Source organism: Varanus komodoensis, unplaced genomic scaffold, assembly GCF_004798865.1.
Source record: "Varanus komodoensis strain SLA01 unplaced genomic scaffold, ASM479886v1 scaffold32, whole genome shotgun sequence".
Taxonomy (NCBI): Eukaryota; Metazoa; Chordata; class Lepidosauria; order Squamata; family Varanidae; genus Varanus; species Varanus komodoensis.
In genome coordinates this window covers 3,469,270-3,484,998 of record NW_025335798.1, presented here as the reverse complement: position 1 = coordinate 3,484,998, position 15,729 = coordinate 3,469,270, and the positions used below count along the sequence as shown (strand labels likewise).

Here is a 15,729-nt window from a genome sequence, read left to right as displayed (position 1 = left end):
TTCAGCATTAATAAAGAGTGTTTAATGTCTCTGAAATAAATCTACACATCATTTAAAGAAAAATGGCAGAATTGTCAAGAATACATTGAAATAAGTCTGTTAGAACACAGAAAAGTGCTTCTCCACATTAAGTGTCAAGGGACACAAAGTGACTTCCAACATAAAAAAAACCAAGGCATCCACCACAATGCACATGCCAAGAAACTCTTGCCTCAGCTCACTCCCTCCCCCAAATTTGTTATAGAATAATTCACTAAAGAAGCAGGGGAGTGATGAAGTGGATTATTCCAGTAAGCAGACAGCATAGGGAAATGCTTCTCTTTCCCTAACATTCTTAGGCAGTTCATGCCTTGTTTAGATCCATTTTCCAGCTCTCAGCTCCTCAAACACTCAACATAGGCAACTGAAAACATCCATGGATTTTTGTTTAGTTGTAGATAATTAATCCACCCTTGAATTGGTTGTGGCATTACTCATCTAGCATCTCATAGACAAGTATGAAACAAGTAGTACTTTACTGTCCCTTAAGGATAGAGAAATCACCAGAATCCTTTGTATCCTCGTCAGCTATCTTACCAGACTTGAGTTTTATGCCTCTTGTCCTATAAAATGCTAAGTACACATTTCAAATACAAGGTCAAAACTGAAGCAGATTTAACTTTGAGTGGAATAATAGTGCCTAAAGCCCTACAATTACATGCTTAGCTATTCAATTACGTTTTCACAGGCTCATAGCTAGAAAAAAGTTTTTTTAAGGAAAAATCTGTATTAAAAGAACCGGTGTTTGGTTATTTCTGAAGTTTTCTTCAGCAAACTACCTGAGCTATTTAATCCATGTATGTGCAAGATTCTTCTTTGGGGATGAAGGTTGATAAGAGTTTAATTAGTGCAAACACATATATGGCTATTTTTCTTTATCAAAAGTAAATATAGCAGAAAGATGGAGAAAAGTTGATCAAAATATGCTAGAGTACACATGTATGAAACAGTAACTTCTATTGGCTGAATTCATATTTAGTTTTTGTATTCTTTTGGAAACCAAGAACAGAATACTTGAGACGATGTCTCAGAATATTTCATGTCATGCTGCTGCTCCAGAAACAAACTTCATACAATTCAATTCCCTTTAAGTGGAAATAGAATTCTTAAATACCAGCACCTGCAGCTCAGATTTTCAGGAGGCCTTCAAGGTTTCTGTATGATTTCTCAAGATGATCCATAATAAAGAGTTGCTAAAAAAAAAAAAAAAAAACCCTCATACTTCAATGGTTGGTTTAAAATAACATCCTGTATGATTGGGAAAACATTGCACAAGGGCAATATCTTGTACAGTTTCAGCATTACAACATGTTAAAAGTGGGAAAAATCAATTTTGTGTAACATAGGACTCATCATCCTCTTACAACAGTTCTACAGATTTGGAGCAGACAGGGAAATACAAGTCAAGATGTAAACAAAAATGCCCATACCTATGAACCATCATGTGGTTCCCACTTTGTTTTAGCTTAGAAGAAAACAATTCTATTTAGAAGGCTAACATAGGAGTACTTGACTTGTTGCTTGTCAGACACCAGTTCCTGCAAAGTAAGAGCTATGCTTCCAATAGCAGGAAGATACATTATTTCAACTTGCATTCTCAGCTCTGGATGAAACAAAGCTGTTGCACATTTAAGGCTAGAGTACACTTTCTCATTAGACCATCACTTATTTTACCTGTAATTATGCTAATTTGTCCTCACCATCTTTCAAGTATGGAGTTGTAGATGTCACAACGGCTTATTTACACTGAGTTGTAGCCAACCCTTATGTGAGTGGAAATCCACTTGTGTAATGGGACTTCCTTACCTTCCCCACTGCAGCCCTGTCCTGTGATGCCTCAAATCCGCTCCAGAGGATCTCTATACACTCTGGAGCTTATCTGGGAGGCACACAGGGACTGAAAGTGTGTGTGGGGGGGGGAGGGGGGAGTCATTCCATCAATAGTTTACACCCACTGGGATGACACCATTAGATGGAACTAATGGTTTGGAACCGGTCCCTTCCATTCATGGAAGAGACCGAAATACAGCAGAGGTTGTATTGTATTGTACTGAGGGAGGAGGGAAAGGGATTTTAGTTTATTAGCCCCTTCTCCTGAAGTGCCTAGTGCAACCTCCCATGTTGTTTCAGGTTCCCTTAACTCCCCAGAGCAGCTTCACAGAGGGCACAGAGAGTTGTCTGTGGAGCAGGGATTGGGAAAATTGTCTCCCTGCTTCCACAACTTTCATAAGTGTTTGTGTATCTGGAATTAACCCAGTCTCTCACTATGTGGAATTTGGAGGGGTGGAATAGAAGAAAAGATGGCAAGCACCATCTCAGAATAGGTCATATAATCGGTCGGCCAGCCTTACCTTAGAATCAGGAGTATCACATTTTAAGGCTTTTTCATTGAAAAAATATCTTTATTCCTTGCTAAAAACATACTAAAGTAACTTTGACTGTCAACAGTACAAACTTACAGTGGCAGAGTAAGTTAGGGCATGATCCCATGTATGTTTAGACAGAAAAAGGTCCTACATTTTGCAGCTTGCCTCAGCCAACATTCATGCCTGGACCATACTGAGAGTTGAAGGGCTTTTCTTTCTGTCCAACCATACAGAGGTCTCCAGCCTTAGCATATGATGCTTCTGGGAGTCTAATTCTGAAAGACTTGGTTGTGGTTGATGTCAGATAGCATTTCAAATGATTATGCCTGTTATTATCATAAACATGGCAAGTAACCCTTCAGAGCACTCTTTCTGCAACAGGTAATATCCATTTGTCTACTGCTTTGTATTTGCTAGTCCCAGGATTTTAAATTTTAGTAAGCTCCAGCAATAATAAAAAGAAAAATCCCCCGTCAGCAAACAAGGGGGAAAAAACATGACACCCTCTCAACACCTGTTAATCTATTTTCAAACGAGAGGCCTGAGTTAGAAGTAAATCAAGAAGCACCCCAATTATTAAGCATTTCATTGCCACAAAAGTAAAAATGTGAGTACAAGAATTAACTTGCAGCACTAAAATGAAAAACTGGCACAACTTAATCCTAGACAGTGGTGGTTTTTTTTCTTTGCCAAAAATTCTTCTAAAATGAGTTTGTTATCTAAACACGTTTTAAGTAACAAAACTCTAACATATCTGCTCTGAAATGTCTTGCAAACAGCAAATAATCACTTGTGGGAATTTTGATTTTTTTTTTCAACTGATTTAACTGAACTTGCCACACAACTGGAATAAAGCCAGGTATATTTTAATGTTTCATCTGTCACCATATGCCCCTGGCCCAATATCATAAATCTGAGATAGCCACTCCCGCCTCCCATCAAGCACGTGCAGTTTTTCATGTCAGGAGACTGATATAAGCAAAGAGAACACAGAACAGAACTGTTGCTCGTGCTTCCTTTAGTACTCAGCATTGCCTAGGGACTGCTTGAAAAGGGCCTGCCCAATGCCCGGACGTGAATGTCCACTGTTAGCTGCCTCTCCCACAGCCCAAGTGGGCAGTCTTCAGTGAAACACAGCAAATATATAGATATATGCTCACATACATTCACAGAGAAATAAAATTGAGCTGCAAATGGCAGTACTTAGGAAAGAAGTCAGAAAGAATAACAACTTTTAAAGTTAAAATCTCTCTCCCATTTTTAAACAAGGATGAAGGTGAACTGTGTGAAGAAGGTGTATGCAACATGTTCCAGAGCACCAACAGTTTGTTTCCTGGATCTTTATGATCCTGTATTACAAATTATTCAGTGTCCAAGTTCATCTGTTTCAACAAAGCCAGATCACTCCCTTCAGCTAATCGCCAGCACTGTCCAATGAATGTTAAGGACACGATATATGTCAGCTAACAGGCTATTGCTTATTTTGCTGTTGTGCTGGGAAGATGGAGAAAGCCACCCAATATGCAGGATTTTCTCCACTCTCCTTTGTTAGGCAAATGAATGAGCTTGTCATCTGCTTTCATAATATCCTTTGGATGACTTGCTGAAGGAGTTGTTAAATCCTCTAGCCTGATTAACTCAATTATGGAAAATTATTTCTTGAACAGAACAAAAAGCAGAACAAAAAACAAAAAAGGAAGAGAACTCTTGGTAGGTGGTTAACTGCATGGCTGAAGTCCACAGGAAGGTGTGGAATGTTCCATTCCTCCTATTCCAGGGGATTTGTCTCAAACATGCCCTGAGTGCTTGTGGGGCTGCGGCTCCTGCAAGTCAGGCAAAGTTCAAAGTCCTTTGTGCGCAGGAAGAGATATAGTCTTCACAGAGGCTGTCGAGCAGGCTTTCCCACCTCCATGCAAGGCAATTGTATATTCTTTTCCATTTCTAGCAACTCATTAAATATTTCCCTAGGGAACATGAGACATATTTGTATCAATGTGAGAGGAGTGCATATATGCACATCAAAGGCATGTGGGATGCAGAAGACCAATGATGATATTCAATGGCATTTTATCAGTCACAGAGATCTACAAAGCACAGCCTGGCCATCCTTGTCACATAAGTGACAACTGGCTGTAAACCACCCTGAGACATCTAAGTATGGGACGGTATAGAAAAGTTTTAAATAAATAAGTAACTCAGAACCATACTAGAATTAACAAGTAGGAAATTATGAACATATTTTAGACAAATAAATGCTTTTAGAGCTGGGGTAACATGCATTTTCCAGCCCAAGGACTGAATTCATTTTTGGCAGAACTCTATCTCCTTATGTTTTGCACTTTAGCTCCCATCAGCCCCAGCCAGCAGGCCAAATGGCCAGGGAATCTGGATTTTACTTCAGAACATCTGGAGAGCACCAGACTGGAGAAGAGTGTGCTAGGGGACTACATTCCATGGGTGGGCAGTGCTGGAAGCAAAGCAGGGTTTGGAAGGCAAAGAAATGAGGACAAACTACAAAGAAGTACTAGGCATATTGTAAATTAAAGCTCTTACTTCCAGTAAGCCAGCCTTAGGAGAGGCATTTCAGCCTCTGAAAATGGGGGGGACATCTGTGCAGAAAAATGGGAAACCACCAAACAGTCAGTGGTCAGGAAAGAGGTGAATGGCCTTCTGGGAAACCCCTGCGGACTGAAGTGAGGTAGCAGGAGGGCTGCCTTTGGTCCCTGGGGTTCAGGTTCTCCACCCCCAGGATGGAAGTAAAATTAGGTGGACCAGGCTTTACAGTGAAGATAATGGATATTTACTTGTGCATATAAAAGAAAATGTAGCCGCTCCGGTCTCTGTCACTCTGCACAGAGGCTTCTTGAGTTCTGGATACTTCCAAGTCATTATAAGTGTACCATGCCTGCTTGCGAATGTCATATACATCACTAATGTAGTGACCTTAAAAATGATGGAAGAGAGAGAAAGGGGAGAATGCAATGAGAAACGTAATTTCCAAGTTATATTAAGACCCCAAAGTATTTTCAAGGCAGTGTATTATGTTTATATCTGGCAAGTACAAACTGGAAGACCTAAGTAATGACACCATTTGTTCAAACAAATCTATTTTGCTATTTCTAACATGACTATTTTAAATAATTTTAATGAAACTTTATTTTTTTTTTACATACCACAAGCCTTTCATGGTCTTCCAGTTGCAAAATTTACTGTTCAATAAATGCAGAGTTGTTATGGAGTACTCCCTACTTAGGAAAATGCATTATTAAGCACACAAAAAGTATGGGTGGCCCTGAGAGAGAGATATTTTCAGTACAAGGTACAGCTGCTAAAGTGATGGTCCATGCCTTACCTGAGGAGGATGTGTCTCCAATATGGCTGACCACGCTAATGAGACGATAGGAGTTAGGAAGCTCTCCTGTCTGGGGAAGAATTCCATCATCAGCTTTGCTGTATTTCTGAATGATTCTTTAGTTTGGTTCAGGCAGGCAAGTAGGATGATTATGGTTTCTACAGTAAAGCTAGGCCACATTACTCCAAGCACCAGCATAATTCCTTTGAAATCTAACTACTTTACTCAAATCTGCTCTTACACCTGTAACTCTAATATCAGCTGTCAGTAAGTCACCCATGCATGATCAATAAATCCCCCAGCCCTAAACTAGAGATTGCGGTATTTCCCTTATTATTTGTAGATATCAGATTAATCCAATGATGTAAACTTTTCTTTTTTAGTTTATAGTACTCATGCAAATCATTCCATGTGTTTACTTCACACAACTCTAGTGGACAAGTGAAACAGCAAAACATATTATGAATTTTCATTCTATTTAAAATATACATTACCAAAATGGAGTGTACTCATAACACACTAGTGGATTGTTTTCCCATTTTCCCATATACTTCCTAAGGAAAGTATTTTATCCAAAACTTCCTCTGATCAGGAAGCAGCCCTCTTCATTCCATTTGTTAAATTCCCAGAAATTCTCAAGTGTGTGACAGCTAAGTTCCACAAAGATCAGCATGAAAATTCAGATTTTGCTGCTGTGTGTGGCCACAACCTGCATCCAAGGATGAGCAATCTCCAGTCTGTGGGTTAGAAGCAATCTATGGGGATTCCTTGTCTGGCCTGCAGTGTCTTCGCCTCACAATAATTAGGTTTTTTAAAACTCTCCAAGGCTCAATGTCTAATACTATCTGCTGTCACTCACCACTTGTTAGCAGCAGTGGAGGGAACTTTACAACTATCCTCAAAGATGGCCAAGTGTACCAAGCAATACAAGCTGCACTATGAGGAAAGTCTCCTTTTAAGCATGTTATACATCTGTTCCATATGTATAACAGAACAGAAAAACTCTCAATATCATCACCTCAGCATTTCTTTTCAGTTCCTCAGCTTCTGCTTCTGAGTACTCCATGTCTAGAAAATCCTCATTCCCAGAGTCCTCATCAGAACCAAGACTGTCCAGAAGAGAGCTGTTAAACTCTAAATTGTATGAAAATGATACTGTGTAAGACACAGGATAATTGGTAAGCCTTTATAAAGTAGAGTGGTGAACTTATCAGTTCACTGTAAATTCAAATATTCAACCCTTTTTCTTCAAGGAAAGTAGCACGTGCCAAGGAAAAGTTTCTATTATATACTCAGAGCCACAGCAAAGATTTATTTATATATTTATTTAAAATATCTCTATGCCACCCCATTCACAAAAGATTGTGCTTTCACTCCAGCTGTTTAAGTTAAAAGACAACACTTTCCTTCCAGGGCTGCACTGAATTGCTAGAGGTGCAGTTTTCAAATGCTGCTGCTCCAGTTAAAGAGTAGCATGCACCCAGAACACTGCAGCAGCTTGTATTCTTAGTACGTACTCATGGACGTACTCAAATTCTCTTCGGCCAGTTCACACTGTTTGCTTGACTGAGCAAACATCATACCCTTTTCCTTCAAGATGCAATGCTGCAGCAACTTAAACTTCAGTTTTCACAGTCAAAGGCAAAAATTATTCTTAAGAAAATTGCATGCTGCACTTTTATTTGTGAATTTCTCCTTATGCAACAAGGCATTTTTATTTCTTCTTCCCAGTGCATTCTCCATTCTCCCATGCCCTTCCAAAATCTTCTAGAGATCCCCCTGCACACTCAAGAAAAGTGTTGAGGTTACAAAGGAGAGGGATCATTTCTGCTGAAGAAAGATAGTGAGCTATACTAACTGAAACCATTGTGGAAATGTTGAAGAAAATGAAACTGGAAATGAATTTAGGGATTGTCTCTGGAAAACATCTGAGGAATTTCAAGGAGAGCCAAAAATGTTTCAATAAGATTAACAAAGCAGTTTAATTGGGGTGTCACCTGCCCAACATGCAGTGATGAATTGCAGCATGTTGCTTTTTCAAAGTCTGCAGGGGTTGAGGTGGCTAGAAGGAGTCTCTGGGGCAGTGGGTGAGGGCTTGGGTGGACTCCAAGGGATGCTGGAGGACAGGAGAGCCTGAAGGAATGTTGTCCATGGGGTTGTAATGAGTCGAGCATGACTCTGTGACTAGGCAAAAACACTCACCCTGTAAACTTAATTCAGTGGCTCGTTTAAGGTCATCGTCTTCTTTTTGTTCTCGCGCCTCCTGCTGGAATAGAGGGCCAAACTTAGTTTACTGAGACACTTCTTGTCCTTATGGTAGGCTCCCCGCTCTTGCCACTGGGAACTATGCAGCTTCTACAACTTAATTCCCTGCATTGGCAGGACTATGACCAAAAAAAGTCCAAATGCTCTGATAAACATTTAAGCCTTAAGTTTGTGCAAGTTGGTTGAGCTTAGTATGCAACACAGCAAGTTGCTAGTACCACAAAATGCTCTCGCTACAGTTTGTCTTTGTAAAGTCTAGAAATGGAAGTGAACCACTTGTAAGGCAAAGCACATTAGCTTTGAACAAAAATCCCCAGTGTGACCAAATGTATGCTACTCTTGGTCTAAGTTACCTGGGAACAGAAGTACAATTATTGGTCTTAACCAATAGGGATGGGGGATACCTACTGTGTTTTAAAGTAATTCAAAGACTAGCAGTGCTGTTAAGCTTAATGAAAAAGAGACCTCACAGATAGGTGTCTTGCACTGTTGATTAGCCTCCAAATAGTTCAATTACAGGTAAACATTTATTTTTAGTATGTTTTCTCTTAATCCCATCCTCATCATTGCAATTATTCACAATGGTTGTGTCCATACCATCTTAGTTTATCAATATGAGTATGTCTGCAAAAGCATTTAAATCCAGTATTATGAACTAGGTGGCTTGTGAATGGGGTTAGGGACACTTCAGTGAAGTTTCTGCATTTCACCAATATCTGAAGTTAAATTGGTGAGTGGATACAGCAGGGCCTTTTAAGCAATGACATGAAGGCTGTCATGCTCATTGCTGAATTGCCTGCTGAAATTCACTGGTGTGGCAGTAGCATCAAAAAGCCACTTTTCCTTTAAAACAAGGTGTAGAGGGAGCCTATGCCTTGTTTTAAAGCAAAACTAAACTCCTGGAGATCCCAGAAGAAAAGTGTTATTGCTTTAAAACAGGACTGGGCTGTTTGCATCTCTATACATATTTTGGCTTACTATGCTTTAGGTCTATATAATACCTTACCACTGGCCATGCTGGCTTGGGCTGAGAAATATGAATAGGTCAGAACATCTAGAAGGTCACAAGTTGCTCATTACTATTTCCATTCATCTTTTTTAAAGGAAAAATGTGGCTTTTTTGTTTATTTATACATTTATTTATAGACTTCCTATATCTGCTGAGGCCTTTTTTGCCACTGCCAAATTTCAGCAAAAGCAGGAGAGCTCAGATCAATGGAATCTGTCCAAGCCTGAAATAGATTAAGACTGCTGTTACTTTCTTTTACTGTTTTTCCTCCCTTATCCTGTTCATTATCCTTTTCCCTTTTGATTGTTAATGCTTTTGACACATACTAATGTAATACTTTTAGAATTTAATTGTATTGTTTTTATTGTGCATTTAACATTTTTGTATGCTGTTCTGTGGAATTTTGGCCAAAATCATAAACAGAAACATTACAATATTTTCTAGAGAAGAATGGTGGGTGTTCAATGGAGAAAAGCTAGTTACTGACCTCATACTTTTTATGGGGTACAGGGACACCATGACAAATCTCTCCAAAAGCAGTTCCCTACTTTGGAGCCCATTTTGCAATATCTAGTTTGTGAAAAATGTCCATGCGAGAAGTAATGAAATACAAGGTTTATGAATTCTAAATGTCTGAGCATGTTAGAGTGGTTGACTCAGAGTGGTTTTAGGTTGTATCTAAAGATAGTTCTACTTAGAGAAGGGCCCTTGAAATGAATGGGACTTAAGTCAGACTACCATTGGATACTTTCCTTTCTCTCTCCCTGTGTATGCGTGTGTATATGACATTTTCAGTAGCCCTGGGATTATGTAAAGGGAATCCTGGTGTTTTCTTCTGCCTGATGATAGCTGTTCTTTTCACAGAGATTAGCAGCTGTGCACCAGGGGATTTATGCAAGGATATTTTCTCATAACCTTCTCATGAACCAAGACTAGTAGAAATATCACAGGAAGACACCATGGACTGATTCTATGGCAGAAAAATATCTGACTAGAAGGTTTTCCATTTTACAACTGAAATTGAAGTTACTAAAACTACTCCTCAGAAATATGCCAGATTCAGTAAGACACATTTGTGTCTTTGCTTAATCATCCCTCTATAAAAAACAGGTATATTTAACTCTGCCATTAGCAAAGGTTTGCAGTTCCGTGTAATTTAATGAGCTAAAAGGAATGCTTCAGCTGCTTCCCCACTATCAGAGAAGCTGAGTGTGAGGGTTGCATTTGATTTCATAGCACCAGAGAAGGCATTTCAGGGTAACTGTTTGATTTCTAATGCTTTAGCTCTTACTTGCTCTTGCAGGCTCTGAGCCAAAGCCTGTTGTAGCTCCTGTTCTTCTCTTTCGCGCTCCATGTCATACTGTTGCAGCCAATCCACCTCCCCCTGAGTGCCTTCCGGGGTTTTGTTTTCCTTATTCTCATCAAAATCTTTAGTAATCTCCGTGAAGTTGACAAAACCTATGGAAACAAAAACGCCAAATGAATGTTTTAATCTGCTTTGTGGGAGAATTTGCGGAAGACAGTTCTCTTGGTGGCCACCAGTGAAGACTTTTCCATGCCACTTCGATCCCAGAAGCAGAGTGACATCTACTGGCTCAGGAGTACAGGATAGATGCTGTTTAAGAAAAAAGAAAGTTACAGCAGTGATTAACATTTCCCCACATAATGAGGGTTCTAAAGAGGGCTATCAAATGTCTATCGTACACATTTAAAACATCAAAATCCATACCAGCTAAGGATTATTTGTAACCATTCTTCTGAAGTGTGCTGCATGAGCAAACTATTTTTCCCTTTTCCAACTTAGCTTTGCATTTTTAATTTCTGCATTTTGTTTTCAGATTATAGAGATGACTTTTGCATATTTTTTTTATTTGGGTTGTTGTTGTTGTTGGGCACACCTTCATTCCAGTCTGTGAATCACAGTGATTTCCATGATAAGATACTGTGGACTCATAAATTTTTACAGGTGAAAGTGCAGGACTTGTTATATATTTAAACATATTCACCAGAGTCACATGACATAGCAACCCCACATTCATTCATTATTTCAATTTATATGCCGCTACCATAGCCCATAACTGGGCTCCCAGTGCAGTGTACTAAATTAACACAACAGTTTTCTAAAATCATTTGTACTAAAAACATTAATAAAACATCAATAATGCAAAAACAACCCAACAGATTATGATCATTGCATGAAAAATTTAAATAAGCAAACCATGAATAAATAATAGAAACTAAACTAACATTATAAGCCAGGGTTATGTTAAAAACATTATTATCATTACAATCAACTCTTAAAATAGGTGGAAAAGAGATACGCCTTTGCCTGGCACTAAAATTATAACAACAATGGTGCCAGGTGCATCTCTCTGGGGAGCCTCCTCCAGAGATGGGGCACTACCACCAAGAAGGCCCTTCTTCTTGCTGCCATTCCCCTCACCTACCGTAAGGCATGGCTCCTTAAAAAGATGGCTCCTCATTTGGTCTTAAGACACCAGGAGAACACAGTCCCTCAGGTATCCAGGATCTAAGCCATTTAGGGTTTGATAATAAGTACACACACTTTGGCCTGGACTTCCAGTGGTAGCCAGCTTAGATAGTATAAAACTGGTGTAATATGGGTCTGCAGGTGGCTGCCTGTCCCACTTTTTAAAAAGAATTTTAGGCCTGATAGTGCACGAAAAATATTTAAAACTGCCAAATGCCAAGCCCCACTCTTACAAGTGGGAATCATCTCCATTGTTAAGGTTCCTCTTGCTGTTAGCAGAGAGGAGGGAACACTTTCAAAACTTGGGGACCACTAGTACACCTGATCTCCCCCAAAGGAAGCAAGAGACTGCACTGCAAAATGGGGTAAGAGTTCTTTATGTAAAGTGCAATCCCCTGGGGCCTCCCTTTGTAAGGAGATGTCAGCTTGAGACCTGTCAAATCAGAGCTATCATCTCCCTGAAAGGAGGCAGGGAGTGGGAAATGCCTGCAGCCTGCCGTAGATGCATATAGTGTGGATGTCTGCTGCATTTTTCCAGCCTACCCTGGCCAGTTTCTACTTCAGTGTCCCTCCTGTATTAACCCAACCTGCCCACTTTAGGTCATGAACAAACTTAATAATGCACTCAGTAATGGGCCTCAACGAATCTGTCTAAAAGGCAGCTTTTGTGATCTGAAAAAAAGTTGTTGTGAAAACAAAAGACAAGTCAGATTAAGCCCAAGGCAGCTCAATGGCAGCTCTAGGGAAACCTTGGTGCTCCCAAGTCGTCCCCTCATATAAGTGAAGGAGGAGTGAGGGGACAAGACGCAGGACCAGACTCCTACTATATCTGATTGCCTGTCAGATACTTTGGGGGCAAAGGATAAACACTGGGTGGCAATATGCCAAAAGTGAGTTGGCAAATGGGTGAGCCCACCCATTAAGTCAATAAAAAGTTTCAAGCAACTGTAGTTCTCCAACCCTCCAATTGTGGTTCTCCAACCCCTAAATGCAGTCCTTAGAATGTCAAGCTTCTATAAAAGTTAATCTTCCCATTCTCACCTGATTCTGCAACTGCTTTAGGTTTCTCCACCTCCATTGGTTCCATATTTTCTGGCAACTCCTGGAGCTCATCATCTCCAAAGCCAGTGTCTGGGCTATTTGTGGGTTTGTCTTCATCATGGCTCAGTGTCAGTGATGCTTCCCTCTTACTAATTTCTAGAACAGCTGCAAGAAGCTCATCCTCACTCATCCCATCAAATCCAGCATTTGGTGACTCTGAAGCCTTATCACTTTCTGTTCTACTTTTTTTTGAAGCCTAAAAATAAATAAAAAGGCATAATGTGTTGGATGTAAATGACTAAGAATGTTTCTCTCTCAGGCTACTGTGCTGCAGATGTTAACTAAGCTAGGCAATCCAAATACACACACCCAATGCAACTGTAGGTATCGGGCCCATTTTTTCTACAAGGGAACCTACTAGGATAATGGAAACAGAATCTGACTCAGATGAGCAGAAGATGTTAGAATCTGCAGCTGAAATGCCAAAGCCAGGGAACCCAGAAATAAGCCAGGCAGTTACTGAGAATCAGAGTTCCGAATACGTGGGATAATTCAGTGTGCATGCTAACGTGGAGGTGGGAAAAAGTTAGAATTATCAATCCCATGAAGTTAAGATAGCGAACTACTTGAGAAGTGTTGAGAAGGCTGGCCCTTAAGCAGGAGGATCCACTTTAAAGGCATGGTTTGCTCATTTCAATTTGGAAGGAAGCAAAAATATTCAGCTTGGAATCAACCTCATACGAACTTTTTGCTATTGGCCAGTATCCTAACTAAGCTTATTTCTTTTGTTATTTACTACTGCAATACTCTTCGTTTGTACTTTAAAGCCAGCCTAGCTGGTCTGTTTTAACATAATAAAGGCTTTTAAGTTACAAACCCATTGTCCTGGTCTGTGTGGAAGATGGGGGAAAGAACATTCCTTTGGGTTCTACTGTTGCCTGTGACTACTAGATATATAGGCATTAGGTTTGAGGATTTAAGGTATACAATTAGGTCTCCATTTCTTACTGTCTGACTTACTACAATGAACACTTGGCACACACTGTCTCTTCTATTTCCAGTGCAAGTCTTAACCAACATTTGACTATCAGGAACTATTCTTGCATTTACACTAGTCTGTGAGCTGGTTAGGTAATTTGAAAATCTCTCCACATGCCACAGCTCACAATGAAAAAGGGCACGCTACTGGATGCTGGGAAGTGTATATAGCCAAAAATGATCCTAATCAGATTGTCTTCTTCCACATGTTGCATCCCCAGGAATGTTGCCAGCTCTGGGTAGAGATGTTCTAATTTCTAAAGCAGCAGTAGGCAGTCTCCAGGTCTTGGTATAATGATGCACCGGTCTCTTTCCAGAACTTTTATCACTGTCACTAGAAGTGGCCAATGCAATCCAGTGATTCTACTCATGAACTAGACACACTTGAAATAGAATATACATGAAAATTGAACTATCGAACTAGGCCAGTTTGAAATTTGCAAAAACTTAAAAAAAAACAAAGTAGTGCTGAATGACTGGGGGAAAATCAAAACTCAGCAAACTGCTCAAATTCTATAAAGTTGCCAGAGTTTGCCTAGCCCTCTTGTACTTTCAAGTAAAGCCTTTCTATGTCAGTAAAACTTCCCAACACATACAGTACCAGTAGTTTCTTTACTGCACCTCCCTCAAGGGCCCTAAGTAAGTTTTGGGAAGTTAAAAGAGCTGGAAGGTACCAGCAATAAGATAAATGGAATACTCAATCCATTTTTACAGTACTGAGTTGTTCATCTCTCCAGGCTTTAGTACTTCATACTTTCAATTGGGCTTAAAAGTGGCCATGGCTACCCCTAGGTACTGCTTAAAAACTGAGGGTGTACAGATTATTTCCCCATTTCCTGTTCTTTCACTGATCAGCGTCACAGGGCTGAGTATTTGGATAATATAACATGTATGCTTTTTCCTCTCCAAAATCATTCTCCTTACTTTTTCTAGCTCCTCTCGCTGTTGTTCTCTGCATTGGAAATCACACTGCTTTTGGCTGTTTGCTACCGACCGTTTCAATGGCTCATCTTCACTGTCTGAATCCGCAGAGTTTAAAATAGGACCTTTAAACTTGAATGTGTACTTTCTGAAAAGTAAAAATACAACCTTTATTCTTTATATTTGACGAAATCTTCCATGGCAATAAACATCAGGTTAATCATAGAATAGTAGAGTTGGAAGGGGTTAAGAAAGCCACCAAGTTCAACTCCCTGCTGTTGCAGGGCACCAAACAGATACATAAGATATTCATACAAGAGCTAGAAGGACTACATGATTTTAATACAAGGATTACTATTATTTTGTGAACTTTAATTCATTAACCTATGGGAAATTCTGTAGTCTATTTATGACTACAGAGAGATAACAGAAATATTTTTAATGCACATTTAGCATGCTGTGCACAGGGAACATTAATATTTCTAAAAATCTTGAGCAGAGAGATGGACCATTACAAAGTTGGATTTGGTTCTTGTTTATCGACATTTTCCAACTCTCACATTTGGGGTCAGATAGTAGCTTAAAAATTCTGATAAGTAACTTAGTAGCTTTGAACTACTAGTTCATTTTATCCCGATAACATTTCTACCATTTCAGCAAAGCTCCTACAAAATACACAATACATTTCTCAAGTTCTTTATTTTTTTAAACATACAAATTGAATGCACAAATATGACATCCCCTAAAATTTTGGCAGCAAAAATATAATGGGTGGATTTGCAAGCCATGCTAAAATCACTCTGCACATAATCCACAGTGGATTGGTTGTTCACTTGGCGCCAATGCTGAGGCACACTGGGAACTGTAGGACCTTTTTTCGGTCCAAACATGCATAGGATTGTACCTTGAGAGCCTCATTGAAGCTGGGCATTCAGGGACAAAAATGTAGCACACAGCTCATTAGTACTTTATCATACTTGGCCTGTCTCATTTGAATGAGGTCTAAACCTGAAGCACCTGCACTAACAAAAGGTTACTGAATTAAAATGTTATTTCTTTGTTTCTGATTTGAACAAGGAAAACGTAGGATTACTAAATCCAGAAATGTATTTTTTCAATAATTCTTCTATCTGCTAATTAATCACTGCACTGAATTAATTTCAACATAAGAGAGAGAATATACAAGAACTTAGTACAAGAATAAAGG

At 39.5% G+C, this 15,729-nt stretch overlaps 1 protein-coding gene across 8 annotated transcripts in view; it reads right to left on the bottom strand.

Moving 5' to 3' along the window:
• USP37 (ubiquitin specific peptidase 37) overlaps nucleotides 1–15,729 on the bottom strand; it is a 48,986-nt gene continuing 33,257 nt past the window's right edge. For 6 of the 8 annotated variants that reach the window (XM_044437959.1, XM_044437961.1, XM_044437962.1 and 3 more), the window contains 8 exons: nucleotides 14,526–14,670; nucleotides 12,564–12,819; nucleotides 10,323–10,489; nucleotides 7,960–8,023; nucleotides 6,776–6,891; nucleotides 5,758–5,827; nucleotides 5,210–5,348; nucleotides 1–4,369 (listed from right to left, as the gene is read on the bottom strand). In XM_044437959.1, the coding sequence (XP_044293894.1) occupies nucleotides 4,282–4,369; nucleotides 5,210–5,348; nucleotides 5,758–5,827; nucleotides 6,776–6,891; nucleotides 7,960–8,023; nucleotides 10,323–10,489; nucleotides 12,564–12,819; nucleotides 14,526–14,670 (1,045 nt within the window). In that variant the 3' untranslated portion in view covers nucleotides 1–4,281. The remainder of the gene's footprint in view (nucleotides 4,370–5,209; nucleotides 5,349–5,757; nucleotides 5,828–6,775; nucleotides 6,892–7,959; nucleotides 8,024–10,322; nucleotides 10,490–12,563; nucleotides 12,820–14,525; nucleotides 14,671–15,729) is intronic. The other 2 variants (XM_044437960.1, XM_044437963.1) reach the window with 1 other exon arrangement.